The sequence below is a fragment of the Suncus etruscus genome, chromosome 16 (assembly GCF_024139225.1).
Source record: "Suncus etruscus isolate mSunEtr1 chromosome 16, mSunEtr1.pri.cur, whole genome shotgun sequence".
Classification (NCBI taxonomy): domain Eukaryota; kingdom Metazoa; phylum Chordata; class Mammalia; order Eulipotyphla; family Soricidae; genus Suncus; species Suncus etruscus.
This window is the reverse complement of record NC_064863.1, coordinates 86,193,893-86,210,294: the sequence shown is the minus strand read 5'-3', so window position 1 is coordinate 86,210,294 and position 16,402 is coordinate 86,193,893. Positions and strand designations below refer to the sequence as shown.

General features: G+C 50.3%; 1 protein-coding gene across 1 annotated transcript in view; it reads right to left on the bottom strand.

Moving 5' to 3' along the window:
* The window catches only part of FAM193A (family with sequence similarity 193 member A), a 50,950-nt gene extending 35,590 nt beyond the window's left edge, over window positions 1-15,360 (bottom strand). Inside the window, 6 exon segments of the mRNA XM_049789699.1 lie at window positions 5,567-5,714; window positions 8,131-8,255; window positions 9,223-9,457; window positions 10,578-10,745; window positions 11,086-11,234; window positions 15,122-15,360. Of these exon segments, the coding sequence (XP_049645656.1) occupies window positions 5,567-5,714; window positions 8,131-8,255; window positions 9,223-9,457; window positions 10,578-10,745; window positions 11,086-11,234; window positions 15,122-15,355 (1,059 nt within the window). The 5' untranslated portion in view covers window positions 15,356-15,360.
* Window positions 15,361-16,402: the final 1,042 nt, after the last annotated feature.

Genomic DNA, 16,402 nt, shown 5'->3' with positions numbered 1-16,402 from the left:
GACAAGGACACGCGAGAAACAAAGCCTTAGTCCCGGCAGGAGGCAGCCCGGCCCCTTTCCTGGGTGAGTCTAGAATGATGTGTCCAAGGAACGTCACGTCAGACAGAAACGCCAATGCCACAGACCCCTGTGCAGCTCCTCACACAACTTCCTCATCACAGGGACAAAAATTAAGACATGAGAGCCCAGTATGTCGGATGGGCTGTGGAGAGGAGTGGGGGTGGGCAGGAGCCCCTACCATAGCTCGTGTTCAGGGGGGTTCAGTGGGGACCCAGTATGAGATCCAGAAAGTAATAGCCCTGAACACCACTAGCCAGGACACCCAGGGGTCACGTTGCAGGCAAGAACACTGCTCCTGTCTAAGGGAAAGGTTGGGCGGGGGTAAGACTGGTTCCAGACACTCTTCCCTGTGTGCCTGGAGGGCCGAACATGATTAGCTCTTATTCCTAGAATTTTTTTTTTTTTTTTTTTTTTTTGGTTTTTGAGTCACACCTGTCGGTGCTCAGCAGTCAGAAGTCGCTCTTGGCAGGCTTGGGGGAACATGTGGGATGCCAGGATTTGAACCGGGATCCGTCCTGTGTTGGCTGCATGCAAGGCAAATGCCTTAGCACTGCTATCATCCCTTCCCCCCTTTGTTTTTGGGCGCACAGGCGATATTCCTGGCTCTGCACTCAGAAATGGTTCCAGGAAGGCTTGGGGGACCATATGGGATGCTGGTAATCGAACCCGGGTCTGTCCCAGGTCAGCCGTGTTCAAGGCAAATGCCCTATCACTGTGCTATCTCTCTGGCCCCATATTCCTAGAATTACTGAAAACAAGAGCAACCACTAAAAGAACATAAAATTGGTTATAAGAAAATTATTAAGGCAATATAGTATGTTAATATATAATATTAGAAGAAAAAAAGGAAGTAAACTAATATTCACTCTTGCAGGCAAGATAATATACAACAAGGACTGGAGCAATAGCACAGTGGGTAAGGTGCTTGCCTTGTATGTGGTCAAACCAGTACTGATCAGCCCAGCCAGATGAGCTTCATCAGGAGTAATCTCCGAGCAAAAAACCAGACTAAGCTCTGGGCACCACTGTAAGTGGCCCCCAAACAAAACAAAAAAGACAAATAAGAAAATACTACCAACAAACACTCCACAGCCAGGGAGAGAATACAGGCGTTAAGGTGCAGGCCTTGCACTCAGCTGACTGATTTCTATCACTGGCACCGCACATATAGTTCTCCAGGCCTATCAATAGTGATTTCAGAGAAGAGCCAGGAATAACCTGACCACTGCTGAGGGTGGTCAAACAGCAAAAGTACCTACCCCAAGAGTAATTTCCCAAAATCAAATCCAGTGTACTTGGGAAAAAAGGAACTCTAAGACAAGAAATTAAAATAGAAATGTCTGTTTATACAGTCACACAAACCAAGTTTTATAATATGTATCCCTACTTAGTAGAAAACGTACAGAAATATGGGTGGGTGAACAAAATAGAACAAAAAGGACCAAAAAGTCAGCATTCCACATAAGCAAAGTAAGAAATCAGGAAACAAGGAAGGGGTAAAAGACAAAAGCAGTATCTTTTGGGAAAAGAAAGCAGCAGATGTGATCAATGAACCCAAAAGTTAGTTTTCCAGAGTTTTCCCCAGGAAGAACAAAGAATTCCAAGAACTCTGCAGGACAGAGTGGTGGGATGTAGGTCTGTGATGAAACCAGGGCCCTTTCCTATGCAAGGCCCAGGCTCCACATTCTCTCTAGTGCTCATGTCACTCCTGAGCAACACTTGGTTTAAGTCCAAGTCCCTGGGTCTGAACAGTGAAGTATTGTAGCTTTGTAGCACTGTAGTGGGGAAAAGTCTCTGGAAAGGGCCTCCAGGTGCCTGAACTAAAATGAGTTCTTGCCTCACATACATTTATTCATTTACTTTTTGGGGTTTTGGGGCCACACCCAGAGGCGCTCAGGGGTTAACTCCTGGAAGGATCAGGGATGTCTGAAATGCTGAGGATAGAAGCCGGGGTCGGCCATGTACAAGGAAAACACCCTACCTGCTGTGCTATTGCTCAGGTCCCTCGCACACATTTATATCTACATGATACTTCCGGTTACAGGAGTTCTGGAGTGAGTTTTGAAAGCACAAGTGAGCACTCTAGATTAGCCCTTCTTTTAGAAGATTACTGTGGCCACTCTGCCTATGAGTCTATATGAAATTTAGGATGAGTACCCCTCTCTCTAGAAATTTCATTAGGACTGCTTTGTCACCCTTCACTAGGGTTTCAAAGGGACTGCTGCATGGAAGCCGCAGACTGCTGGGGAAAGAATGACATTGTACCGATGTCTCCTTTCAGGCACAAGGGAGATATTTTTTATTCAAGCACATCTTTAATTTCGTCAACATTTTTAGTTCTCAATCGTCCCAGGTTTTCCAATCCTTGAGTAAATTAATTCCTAAGTATTTTACTCTCTTTTGAGGCTACTGGAAATGGGATTTGTTCTTGCAATTTCCTCTTTACATTATTTCATTTGTATGATCATGAATGTTGACCGTGAACTGTGTTAGCAACAAGCATCCATTAGATCTAGCAGATGTTTTTCTCAGTGTCCTTAGGACTTTGCACACCAAGAATTTAGTGTGCTCTTCAAACCTGGAAGTATCTCCCCTCTTTTGCTCAACAACAATCTCTTGCTAATACCTACAGCATGGTCTGAACAGACCACAGAAAGTGGGTCTCCGTGTCTTGTTTCTACTACAGAGACACCACAAGACATTTTCTGTGCATCCTTGACAAGTGGCTTTTCATGCTACAGAGGCTGTTTCCTTGTTCTATTATTACACTGTTTACTTATTGAGAAGGGTGTGGAATTCGCCACTTTTTCTTTATTAACAGAAATGAGTCTAAATTTTCCCTCCTAGTGAAGTCTTCTTACATCAAACTAAAGTTGCAGTTAATCAATCCCAGTTGATCACATAATAATATTTTAACATTCTTCTGAACTATTTGCTTTCTTTCATTTTGCACAGATCTCCAGGGTTTTTGTTTTTGTTTTTGTGGGGGGGGGGGGGGGAAGGGGCATTCCTGGCGGTGCTAGGGGTTATTCCTGGCTCTGTGCTCAGAAGTCATTCCTGGCAGGCTTGGGGAACCATATGGGATGCTGAAGCTTGAACCCGGGTCCGTCCCAGGTCGGCCGCATGCAAGGCAAATGCCTTACCGCTGTGCTATCACTCTGGCACCACCAGTTTTGTTTTTTTGGTAGCAACTCTTGTTTCTGCTATGGCAATAATGCAGGCCACAAAATAAGTTAGGTAGTCAGGTAGAATAAGGGTTGGAATCAATACTTTCAGTATCTGTGGATTCACAGGGAAGCCACTTCTGTCCACGGTTGCCTGACTAGGATGAAATCATCTCACTCACAGATCTCTCACAACACTCCATGTAGGGTGTTTTCCATCTCTGCTCCCACGGCCAAGTCATTCAACATATTGGCCAAAGATAGTTCATAGGACTCTTGCGAATCCTTCATATCTCGGAAATTCAGTAGTAAAGCACTCACTTCATCACTTTTTTTTTTTGGCTTCTGGGCCACACCCAATTATTCCTGTCTCTTATCAATCACTTATGAATCACTCCTGGAAGACTCAGGGGACTGTAGAGGGAGTAGTGGATCAACCCTGGGTGGCCAGCTGCAAGGCAAATGCCCTCCCTGCTGAATTACTGTTTTGGCCCCTCTTATAACTTCAATAAAATTTTTTTCTTATTTGTCACCTATTTAGGTGAATTGAAGCTCATAATTTTGCTTACTTTTCTATAGAACCAACTTCTGATTTTTTTCCCAACTTCTGATTTTAAGTATCTTCTTTACTTTCTACTCTACTTGTTTTATCTCTGCTCTAATCTGATATTTTCTTTCTTCTGCTATCATTAGAGGTCATCTGTATTTTTTGTTCTTTATGTTACAAAATTAGGTTGCAGATTCTTTATCTTTTTTTGTTTTAAAGTAATAAATTTAAAATAAAAGAAAATCAGGGCCAGAGCGATAGCACAGTAGTAGGGTGTTTGCCTTGCACATGGCTGACCCAGGATGGACCTAGGTTCAATCCCCAGCGTCCCATATGGTGCCCCAAGCCAGAACGATTTGAGTGCATAGCCAGGAGTAACCCCTACGTGTCACCAGGTGTGGCCCAAACCCCCCTCAAAAAAAATCACATATTTTTCTATGCACTCCCCATCTTCATCAGAGTAGAGATAAAAATGTGGGTTACTGGAGTCGGAACTATAGTACAGCGGGTAGGGCATTTGCCTTCCATGTGGCTAACCTGGGTTTGATCCTCGGCATCCCATATGGTCCCCAAGCCCTCCAGGAGTGGTCCCTGAGCACCATCAGCTGTGGACCCCTCCCAAAAATAGTGCATTATTTTGATATGGCATTTATTTAATTTTGGGCCTCACCCAGGGGTGCTGTTTCCTCTGTCTCCCCACAGCCCTGTTCCTTCAAATCAGGGCCCACAGCGGTATCCTCTATGACCTGCTTGAGCCCCAGTGACAGGCAGTGGCAGAGAGAGGCTGGTACCTTAAGGCACTTCCTTTCCCGAGGGTCGATGACCTGAGTCCCTGGAAGTCAGGGCTCTCCCTTGCCCTCTGACCTCTCAGGAAAGCAGCACAGTTGACTGCCATGGCCTCTGCTCTCTAGGCAGCCCTCACAGTCCAGCACAGGGCAGCTCTGCTTCTAAAGAACAACACACAGAAAGCGGAGTCGGGATCATATAGCACGAAGCTCCGCTACAGTCTGACAGTGCCGTCTGTCTAAGCTGGCCCTTTCCCTTCAAGCACAGAGGCCTGGGAGACCACCCCACCACCACCATTGTATTCGAGCCTCCCCTGGAGCCCTCCTTACAGAGATAGCTGTCTGCTGGTGGGACAGGTGTGTGGCCTCTAGGCCCACACATACTCCTCTTAGTCAGGACAGCCAGGGTTAAGGCTCCCACACTGTAGGCCATGCAGGGACAGCCCAGCTTTCTCTGGCCTGAGTCGTAGGTACCATGGCCTGCAGCACAACAGTCTAGTCACAACAAGAACAGACGCATGGGGACCCATGGGAAACAGCTTTGCCCAGGTGCAGTTAAAGGGCACCGGGAGTAGAGTAGCCTTTCATTTGGCTCAAACCGGAGGGCCTGGTCCCCAGACTAACTATCCAGGCCAAGCCCCACAGTGCTGAGTCCCGCCAGGTGTGGGCAGCCGAAGATACTGGCACCTGCACAGGAAGAACACGGGCAAAGATGGGCTGAGTGCCACTGGGCTCACAGGGCCACACAGCACACACACCCTCATCTCTCATTGTACTGCTGGCTACTCCGAGGGAGGGGGCAACGTACTGGGGGGAAGGCTGGGTGTCAGGGTCAGGCCAGGCTGCACCACCGCTGCTGCCAAACGGACACAAGGCTGGGCACCCAGGGCCCCTCTGCACACCGCCCCCATCCCTGTGGGCCAATTTGGTCCAGGATGAAAGAGCCTGAGGTTTTTGAAATGGCCCAACTCAGTGGCTCCCAGGGCCCCAGGCGGGAGCCGAGGCCTCACCTGCTCATCTACGTAGGCATCGATCCTCTCCTGGCACTGCAGCCACTCAGCAGCGACCCTGCGCAGCTCCTCCTCAGAGCTCTGATAGCGCTGCAGCAAGCTGCTATAGGCATCCTCGCTGCCACTATCATGCGTCGTAGTGCCCAGCCTGTGGGTGGAACAGGGAGAGACAGTCAGTGCTACAAAGGGCCCCGACTCTGCCGAGACAAAGGGGAGCCCCTGCTGTGTCAGCATCTCGCCACCACCACAGCTCACCACCCACAGGCCTACAGAGCCAAGGCCCAGCAGGGCAGCCTCCTGTCTGGGGCTGGGAACTCCTTCCTCCAGAAGCACATGGACTAGAAACAAAGAGACACTTGGTAGCCTAGAGGAGATGGATGCACAAACACTCCCAACTCTCAACAGCAGCTTTGTGCCCTGAGTGATTGATTGCAAAGGTTTTAAAATTTGGTTTTGAAATTCCGTCAGAAGGTTTCCAAGCAAAGCAAAACATCAAAACATTTGCTCTCATTGAAGAATTGTTATTATTTTTCATTTATTCTGTATTATATCATTTACAGCTAATATACTACACATTCACTACAGGCTTAAAAAGTCAAGAGAGTGCTAAGACAAATGCCAATAGACCATACACTTGTATCAGTGGGTTATATAGTATGTACACCATATCTTCATAAAGCTCTTAGAAAAGAAAGACACCTTTCTTACACCAAAGAGGGCAGTCTGTGGGTGACTGGTGTCAATATAAAGAAGGGTTGCATGGGGATGGAGAGGTAATTCAATTCCCAGCTGTTCCCAGAATCCAGTCAGGAGTGATTCCTGAGCATAGAGCCAGGAGTAAGCCCTGAACATCTCAGGATGTGGTCCCAAAACAAAAGGGGTGGGTGGCAACTAAGAAGAAAGCTGCAGGCAAGTGCCTGAGTGTCACATGCAGGGGTGTGTGTGCTGTCTTCTGTACAGCCTGTTACCTGCACATTTGCTCAATAGAACCTTCTGGGAGGGCTGTACTTGGTGATGGGAAAGAAAAACCTACCCAGAGGTTTACAGAGACCACATGCTAATAAAATCAAAATACTCGACTGAGCCACAAGAATAAGAGCCAAAGGGCTGAGCTACCACACGCATGTGGGCAGTTTGGAACCGCTCAGGCAAATCCCCAGACCCCATTCCCCCTTGCTAGGCATAGATGAGAGCAACCCTGAAGCAATGAGTTGGGGGCAGCCCCAAAGAACACCAGTTGTGGCCTCCAAAACAAAGCACCCAGGGCTCCAAAGTGATGGCCCAAGGATGCTACATTTTTTGAAACAGACAGGCACATGGGCTAAGAGGCAGTGAAGGGCCGGTGCTGGCTGTACCTTCTGATTCCATCTGCAGTACTGAATAACTTATCTCATGAGCACAGAGCTGGAGTGAGCCCTGAGCACTACTGGTTGTGGCCCCAGAAGCAAACCAAAACAAAATTTAGCCCGGAAGGGCTCTGGGAATACCCAGACAACAGCAGCTTCAACATGGAGAGAATTTCTTTTTTTCTAGGGTTGAGGATAGGCCAGCTTTTGTCCAGCTTCTGCTCTATAGCCCAACCCCACTAGCCTGAGAGTATGCTGCAGATGAGGGATTCACCACCTTACCAATGAAGGAAGGAAAACAGAACAATAGAACATTCAATCCAAGTCATCTGTCACCCACTCACCCCCACTCACCCACAGTCTGACCAGGAGCCACAGCAGTGGTTTCAGACCCAGAAAACGGAACCCACTTTATGCCACACAGCTCTCACTAAGTGTACAACTGGGACCACTAGAACCAAGACTGGGTTGACATAGGGGTTAAGAAGAGGAAAAATGACCAGTGTTAGGCTGGACAGAGCACCCAAGTTGAGGAGGAGCAAAACATAGTTCTAGTCCCGGAACACAGCGAATCCAAACAGCACCAGAACAGATGATTGCTGGCCACATATGTAAGGCTAAGCAGGGTCCATTCTCAGGCCCTAGCACTGAATCACATCCTAGCTGGCTGAGAACTGCTAAGAAAAAGGGCCCAGGGCAGAAGTGACTCCAAAGGTTGATTTCTCCATCCATCATGCCAAACAGGCCCAACTGCAGGACAGCAGCACACACCCAGGATCTGAGGAGCTCAGGGGCAGATCTGGCATAGTGCGCAGTGAAGGACAGAACCCGGGGATGGCGTGGCCCCACAGAGGCCAATCGAGACTACCTCCTCTGGCACCGCGCTCCTCCTCAACTACTGGGAGAATACTCCAGTGCATTTGAGAAAGCCTCGGGAAACGCTCAGAAATGTGGTCAGGGGAAGTGAGGGAGAGTATGATGATTCCCCCCTTCCCCAGGAAGTACCAGAATCTGCTTCCACCTTCAGCTCCCGTATGCAGTCAGGGGAAATCAGAGAGACATGAGGAAGAGTGTGATGGCCCTGGGCACTGCCACGCTCTCCTTCTGCCTGAACCCCCTTCTCCATTCAGATTCCCTCAAGCAGGGGCGTCCGCAGAATATCTCAGTAGCACCCACTGCCCAAAATGGCCAGTGCGCCCCTCCAGAGAAACCAAGTACCTGATCTGTGACACTAGTGCCGGCAAGTTACTCTGAAGAAGTGGCTCCGAAAAGACTAGATTTTCAAACAGATGCTTATTATGCAGTTCCCACGTCACCTGGAACTTCTTCAAGTGTTCATTTTCCTAATTAAACAATGGAGAGGACGAATTGAAAGGATGAAGACCCTTCCCACCCGAGAGTTCCTGGGCTTTGCTCCCTGTGTCTTGCATGTATCGGCCCAGTACCCCAGTGTCCCCATGCTGCCCTGCAGCAGATTTCTACCCACCCAGTGAGGGGACCCTGAAGTGTGACAGAAGAGACGCAAGCCCTCTGAGGGCTACCCAGTGTCAAGAAGGCCCTGTGCATGCCTGCTCTCTACCAATGACCACGCTTCTACCTCTGTCAGATCTATACAGCTGGGCTATGCCCCAGCCCCTGATGGCCCAGAATATAGGCGGGGACTCCTGCTAAGCCTCTAGGGCAGAGAACACCAAGAGAGAAGTCGCAGGGATGGAGGGCAGCTGCTGTTCTCAGTCACAGCCCATTCCACCTGAAATGACCTTCAGACAGTGGTGGAGGAAGATGACACCCTGGAGTGGATAGGACTGCTTATACTGTGAGCTTCAACTGTATCCAAATTAAATGGAACACACTGAGAACTCACTCTCTAGTGAGAGTCTCAGATGGCTGAGAGTTCAGGCTTCACTGGCTGCTGCTGTGCCTTGAGTGTAAATCTGTTAGCAAGCAAATGCCAGAGACTGTGCCCAGATTTAGTCCCACAAACTATCCAGGGTAGGCTGAGACAGGGCCAGTGGCCAGCGCTGAAGGCGCCTGTGTCAGTCCATCTCCAAGGGACAGCTCCTCTAGCACCCCACCTTGCTTCCTCTCCTGCTAGGTTCTCTCCCCACCAGACCTTGTGCACCTAGACAGACATGGGAAGTGCTGACGGCTGCTCTCCATTCCCAAATAAACAGTCTTTCTCTCTCTTCTCTTTTCTCTCCCTCTCCCCCATCCTCCTCACCACAGCCAGACCTGTGGTCACTCTGTACCTCCACATACTCTCCTCGGCCCTCCCCAGTGAGCGCAGACCAGGATGGCACTTGCCCTTACCAGTGTGCCAAGAAAGGTGCTGATGGTGCGTGCCGCCTGGCACAATGCACCATATTCCTCCAGGAGGAGGGAGAGGAACTGGTGTGCCTGCGACGGGCCCTGCAGCCCTGATGGCGCCTTCACCTTGGACGCAGCTGCCAGCTGCCGGAGGAGACGAACCTTCATCTCCAGCACATACTCTCGGGCTTGTTGCTCCAAGCGCTGGTACAACTGGTAGGGGTCCCGCTCACAGAGCCTGCAGGGAGAAGCAGGCATCACATGGGCCATCTGGGGCACTGCAAGTGGCTCAGCGGTTAACTCCTGGCACTGCACTCTGAAATCACTCCTGGTTGGAGCTGGAGAGATAGCACAGCGATAGGGCATTTGCCTTACACACGGCTGACCTGGAATGGACCCACTTTGGATCCCCTGGCATTCCATATGGTTCCCCGAGCCTGCCAGGAGCAATATCTGAGCACAGAGTGCTGTCAGGTATGTCCCCACAAAAGAAATCACTCCTGGAAGTGCTTGGGGACCATATGAAATGCTGGGAATTGAAATAGGGTCAGCTGTGCTCAAGACATCTCCCTGTTGTGCTATCTCTCCTGCTGCCTTGACCACCAGCTTAACGAACAACCTGTGTGAGGTACACGGTGGCATACCATAGAAGGGAAGCCATGCTGGGAAGTCAGGAACCTTCCCCAAACCACTCTCTATCTGCCCAAAATTCAGCAGCGATGAGGAGATTCACACAGCCTGACTAGGCTCATCACTGTAGAACCACTAAGTGGGAAGCCATAGAACCAAAGGGTGCCTACGTGGCCAGCAGGGGGCAGAGCAAGCACACGAGGTGAAGCAACAGGCCCAAGGTACCCAAGAGAACCCCAGTCTGGGAGCTTCTGTGGTTGGAAGGGAGCAGCAGATCCCAGCACACTAGGGACTGCTGGGCCAGGCACTGCAAAGACAGCAATGTACACAGGCCAGAATTCCTGCTGTGCTTGCTTGCTCTGTCCCCTGCTGGCAGATAGAGGGCGGTTTGGAGGGTTACCAACTTGCCAGCATGACACATAGGTGAGGGACTTTCTTCACTCTCTAGGAAAAAGGCCACCTCACTGGGGCTGGGGAAGCCGTGCAGATGAGGCCCCCAGCACATATGGTTGTCTCCATTGTTTCTCCACCCATAGGCTCCTCACACAGCACATGTGCAGCTAAAGCCCCTGACACCACCATGACAACCAAATGTGACAGTCTAGGGCAGACCCTGAGGGTGCACGGGGGTGCCTCCTTGGCTTCCCGGGCAGAAGGAGGAGGGCTGGAGGCCTGCTCAGGGGAAGAGTCAGAGCCTGGAGGAAGGCAGTAACGACGGTGGCACAAACCTGTCCACAAGCTCCTTCAGCCCCTCTTTGTCTGGCACCAGAGACTGGTCTTGGTCATCTGCCAATGGGGTCCCCGCCCGACGATAGACACAGCGGACCATGTACCGCACTTCAGACCAGCACTTTTGCAGCTGCTGAGGCTCCCGCTCTGGCTCCACCGAAATCTCTCTGGGAAGATGCAGAACATGGGTCAGGGGAGCACCAGGGGGCATCTGCTTACCCTCTTCCCCACCAGAGCCCCTCCTGCTCCAGCTGCAGAGGGACCAGCTGTGTCTGTATAGTACTAGGTACCCTTTCTTCCCGAGACAGGACACTTGCCACCCCTGTGGACAAGTAAGATGGCTGCTGCTTCCAACCCCAGAGAAGTGTCATTGGGCAGCCGTGTCCTGGGAGGCCCAGCTGTAGCTACCCAAATTCTCCAATGCTTGGGCTGCTAGATTCTCCTCAGAAGCCCCACCCATCTTTACCACCCCCATCCGCCAGCGCTGTCCCAGCACCACTCTTCTACCTTCGTTCACTGCAGGCCTCGCAAGCACATGCTGAGTCTGTGGAGGTGCCCAGGCCTGCCGTGGGTATCGTCTGACTGCCCAGTGCCAGTCTCCCGTTGCCAGCCTCAGGCTGCGACCCGCCCAGAGGAGAGTGAAGAAAGTCCTGGCCCTGCTCACAAAGAAGATATGATAACAAATCCATCAGACACAGATGTACATGTCTGCTACTGACCTGTCAACACAAATGAGGTGAGAGCTTGAGTGATAACATGGCAGGGAGGACTAGGTCCAGGTTTCAATCCCAATACCCCATGTGGTCCTCTGAGGGCAGAGCCAGAAGTAAACCCTGAATACCATCAGATGTGGTCCCCAAACCAAAAGCAAACAAAACCTGAAAGCCATGGGAGTGCAAAGTATCCCCAGAGACCCATGGTGAAGTGGCCAGGAGATGGATGTGGTGCAATCCCTGGGTATCTAAACTGTGGACAGTTCTGGAGTGCCTGAGCTGGAACAGAGGGACAGATCTTCGATGCCTGAGTATCAGGGATCCTAGGCCCTGAAACCCTGCATTCCCACCACTGTGTTGGCTGAGACCAAGGCGTCCATCACACAGGCACCAGCAGGTGAGGGGTTTGTCAGAGGTCGAGTTCCTGAGCCCAGTACTTGCTCGTGCTTGGAGCTCACAAATAAGTGATACCGGTTTCTATACCCAAGACAGGTGCCTTCCCCTAGGCCAGTGCTTCTCAAATAGTGGGGCACGCCCTCCGGGGGGGGGGTATGAGGCTCCACAAGGGGGGGGCGCGCTTGACCTCGAAAAACACTGCTAACAAGTGTCTCTGTATCCAATCAGAGAACAATGGAGCATCTGATTGGCATTGCAAAACATGCTCATTGTAGCCACTGATCCAGACATCACCTCTGATAGATAGCATGGAGGTAAGGTGTTTGCCTTTCATGCAGAAGGTCATCAGTTTGAATCCCGGTGTCCCATATGGTCCCCCGTGCCTGCCAGGAGCAATTTCTGAGCATGGAGCCAGGAGTATCCCCTGAGCACTGCCCGGTGTGGCCCAAAAACCACAAGAAAAAAAGAAAAAAAAAATCAGCTCAAATTATTTATGTTTTGCAGGTCAAAGTTTTTAAAATTGGGGCCGGGCGGTGGCGCTAAAGGTAAGGTGCCTGCCTTGACTGCGCTAGCCTCGGACGGACTGCGGTTCGATCCCCCGGCGTCCCATATGGTCCCCCAAGCCAGGAGCGACTTCTGAGCGCATAGCCAGGAGTAACCCCTGAGCGTCACCGGGTGTGGCCCAAAAAACCAAAAAAAAAAAAAAAAGTTTTTAAAATTGATTTTTAATTATTTTAATAATACTATTTACAGTCGTGTGGGGGGGTGCAAAAATGTTTTCTTCTTCCTAGGGGGGGATGACAGAAAATAATTGAGAAGCACTGCCCTAGCCCTCATTTTGATTTAATCCCTGAAGCATGAGGCTGAGCAGCTGATGAGCTGAGCCTGCAAAAGGGTATGGACAGGCTGGAGCACTAGTACAATGGCTAGGGAGGGCATCTGCTAAGTACACAGCTGACCTGGGTTCAATTCCTGACGGCTGACCCAGGAGTAACTCAATTACTCCAGGTGTGGTCCAAAATAAAAAATAAAACAAACAAAAATGGAGGGGGGAGAATGTCTATGATGAACTGCACAGTGTGCCTCATAGTCTTCCTCGAAATCAGCTTCATGAACAGTAATAGGCCTCAGCATTCTCAGGCCAGCAGGCTCACCACAACACTTGCTTGACCAGCAGGGACATGCACTGAGCAGAAGTTTTACTCAATATTGAGCCTCAGTCTTTGTTTTGTTTTTTTTGGGCCACACCCGGTGACTCTCAGAAGTTACTCCTGGCTATGTACTCAGAAATCGCTCCTGGCTTGGGAGACCATCTGGGACACCAGGGGATCGAACCACGGTCCGTCCTAGGCTAGCTCGGGCAAGGCAGACATCTTACTGCTTGTGCCACTGTCCAGTCCGAGCCTTAATCTTAAAAAGTCAGTAATTCTTTTTTTTTTTTGGTTTTTGGGCCACACCCGGCGGTGCTCAGGGGTTACTCCTGGCTGTCTGCTCAGAAATAGCTCCTGGGAGGCACGGGGGACCATATGGGACACCGGGATTTGAACCAACCACCTTTGGTCCTGGATTGGCTGCTTGCAAGGCTAACGCCGCTGTGCTATCTCTCCGGGCCCAAAAAGTCAGTAATTCTAACCAGCTCTAAGAAGTGACTCCTTATTTTGATTTTGGACCACACACATCAGGGTTTATTCATTGCTATGCTCAGAAATCACCTCTGGCAGGTTCAGGGGACAATATGGGATGCTGGGGATAGAACCCAGGTTGGCCATATGCAAAGGGAAACACCATCCCTGCTGTGCTACTGCTCTTGCCCCCTAAAGAAGTGACTGTACCTAGTAACTCTGACAAGCTTTTGTTAGTTTTTGTGGACCACACCTGTTTGATGCTCAGGAGTTATTCCTGGCTATGAGTTCAGAAATCGCTCCTGGACCATATGGGACACTGAGGGATTGAACCACGGTCCATCGTAGACTAGCACTTGCAAGGCAGACGCCTTACCTCTAGTGGCACCGCTCCGGAACCAACTCTTGACTGACAAGCTTTAAGGAAGGGGCCACCACAACAGAAGGCCTCTGACACACAAATATAGGCCAGCATCAGCCCTGGGGTAGTGTGAGATTCAGCCCCCAGGCTAGCTTAAGAAGGGGATGGATGGGCTGTGTTCTCACTTGCCTCTGAAACAGCAGCTTCCAGGCAGGCTAAGAGGAGAGAAGGCCAGGACAAAGGACACAAGGATGGTAAAATCCGGGAAACTAACAAAGTGCAGAGGCAGCCCAGAAAGAGCAGATTCAGAGGCCAAGGAACAAACCAAATCCCAGTCACACGAAAAATGGGGAAAGTAGCCAAGGAGAAAGTTTAAAGAGACCCAGCATAGGGCCGGAGAGATAGCACAGTGGTAGGGTATTTGCCTTGCACGTGGCTGACCCAGGATGGACCTGGGTTCGATTACCGGCATCCCATATAGTTCCCTGAGCATGCCAGGAGTGATTTCTGAGCGAAGAGCCAGGAGTAACCCCTGAGCACCGCTAGGTGTGGGCCAAAAAACAATGCGCTCCCCGCCCCAAAAATAAAAAAAAAAAAAAAAAGAAGAGACCCAGTATGTACTCTGCAGGAGTGAGCCCTGGTACTACCACAGCACTGTAATCCCCAAGCACCACAGGAATAATGAAGAAAAAAAAAATCAAGGCAGTAATTCAGTTGTAGAAAAGGCAGACCAGTCCTGGCAGAAATCTGTCAGCTGCCTGTGGGGGAATTCAAATGAACAAACCCCTCAAAGTTCAATGAGATGAGGAAATCAGGGGAACAGGAATAGTAAAGCACCTCACTTACCTGAGGACCACGGAAGGAAGAAGTGGGTAGGAAATGACACAGGACAGTGGGGGAGGGAGCCTGTGGCACTTTGCAGTGATGGGCATACGCAGGAGCCTAAGTGTAACTCTCTCATTCAGGACACTAGAGCTGAGGCTCTCCTTTTGAGGAAGTGCAGAGCAGAAGCTACTGGCTTAGTAGCAGTAGCAGGGAGACCTGAGATTCTAGTCAAAGGTGGCTCTGGCCATGTGGAAACTGGTAGCACAGCACCACCTGGTCTAGGCCCAGGAAAAGGGGCCTAGGAAGGGTCCCTAACTAGCAGGGAGTCCCTGCTGTGAGCAGAAATGAAAGAGAGAACAGAGCCCAGCAGCCCCACAAGTGCAGGTGGGTCCTTTCAAAAGCAGGGCCCAGGGGCTGGGGGTATGAATCCAGTGGTTGAATCCTGGCCTTGTATGTGGGAGCCCCTAGCACCACAAAAATAAAAGCCCTGAATTCAGAGGCAGGTGCGTGCTGAAGAAGGGAATCTTCCTACACTACCCTTAGAGCCCCACAGGCACCAGATCCATGGAACCCCACTGGGTCTCATCTAGACCTGGACAAGAATGAGTCTCCTTTTTTCACCTCACCGGTGGGGACGAGGGCTGTTCCAGGCTGGGCCTGTCCTCTTTCTCCACAGTGCGCCGGCAGTCGGGGCACACCCACAGAGGCAGATGCAGCACGTTGTTGCCCTTGGGGGCCATGGACAGGGCCAGCTTGCTAGTATTTTTGAGGCCACTCTCTGAGAACACTGGATCTTTCCGCTCACTTCTGCACAGGAGGCAATGATCCCCAGCAGGGTAGGGCGGGCTTCTGTGGTTCATGCCAAAATTGAACGGTGTCTGCAATGGAAATGAAATCCCACTATCAAAACCCAACTAACAAAGCCAAGACCACACTAACAATTCTGATATTACAACACATTTATATATAGAAAAAAAGTAAAAATTTACACGCAGGTAACCTGAGTTAGATCTGAGTGCAGAGACAAAAGTAAGCCCTGAACAGTGCTGGGTGTGGCTGCAAAACCAAAACCAAGAAATAAAATAGTAGCACCACTGTGGCCTTCTGGAATGGGGGCAAAAGCTTCCCTTCCGCTATGAAAAGGCCCAGTAGCCGCCACACCCGACCTCTGACATATAAACAGCCCAGCTCCCCAGGCTCAATGCTTCATGTGCCACTCAACAACACCTCCTCCAAACTTCACAGCACTGACATCCTGGCAGAACAGCAAAGCAGTGCTCAGAGGCTGATTTCTGACGACACTCAGGAATCACTCCTGCCAGTGCTCAAGGGATGCTGCGACTCGAATAAGTGTAGGCCATACAACACCGACAAATTTATCGGCCTTATATATATATCATTTTGTTTTAACAGGCTGTAAAGCAGGGGTCTCAACTCTTGCGGCCCTCCGTACAACATTTTGTGGCCTGTGGCCGGCCTTTAAATATTGCAGTATTTGCGGATTATTCGCTTACCGAATAATCGCAATAAAAATCGCATTAGTAAGAAAAAAGAAATCGCGGGCCCGGAGAGATAGCACAGGGGCGTTTGCCTTGCAAGCAGCTGATCCAGGACCAAAAGTGGTTGGTTCGAATCCCGGTGTCCCATATGGTCCCCCAAGCCTGCTAGGAGCTGTTTCTGAGCAGACAGCCAGGAATAACCCCTGAGCAACGCCGGGTGTGGCCCCCCCCAAAAAAAATTTTGGAAAGTGGCTCTGTGCTTTTTGAAGTCTGCAAATCTGTGATCAAATTCCTTCTCTAGCTTAAAATAGCATCAACATATTTCTCATCACTGAATGGTATGCCTGCACCCACAAGTTCCTTGCATGCTGGGAAATGGCAAAGGTTTGTCTGAGAGAGCTGGGATTT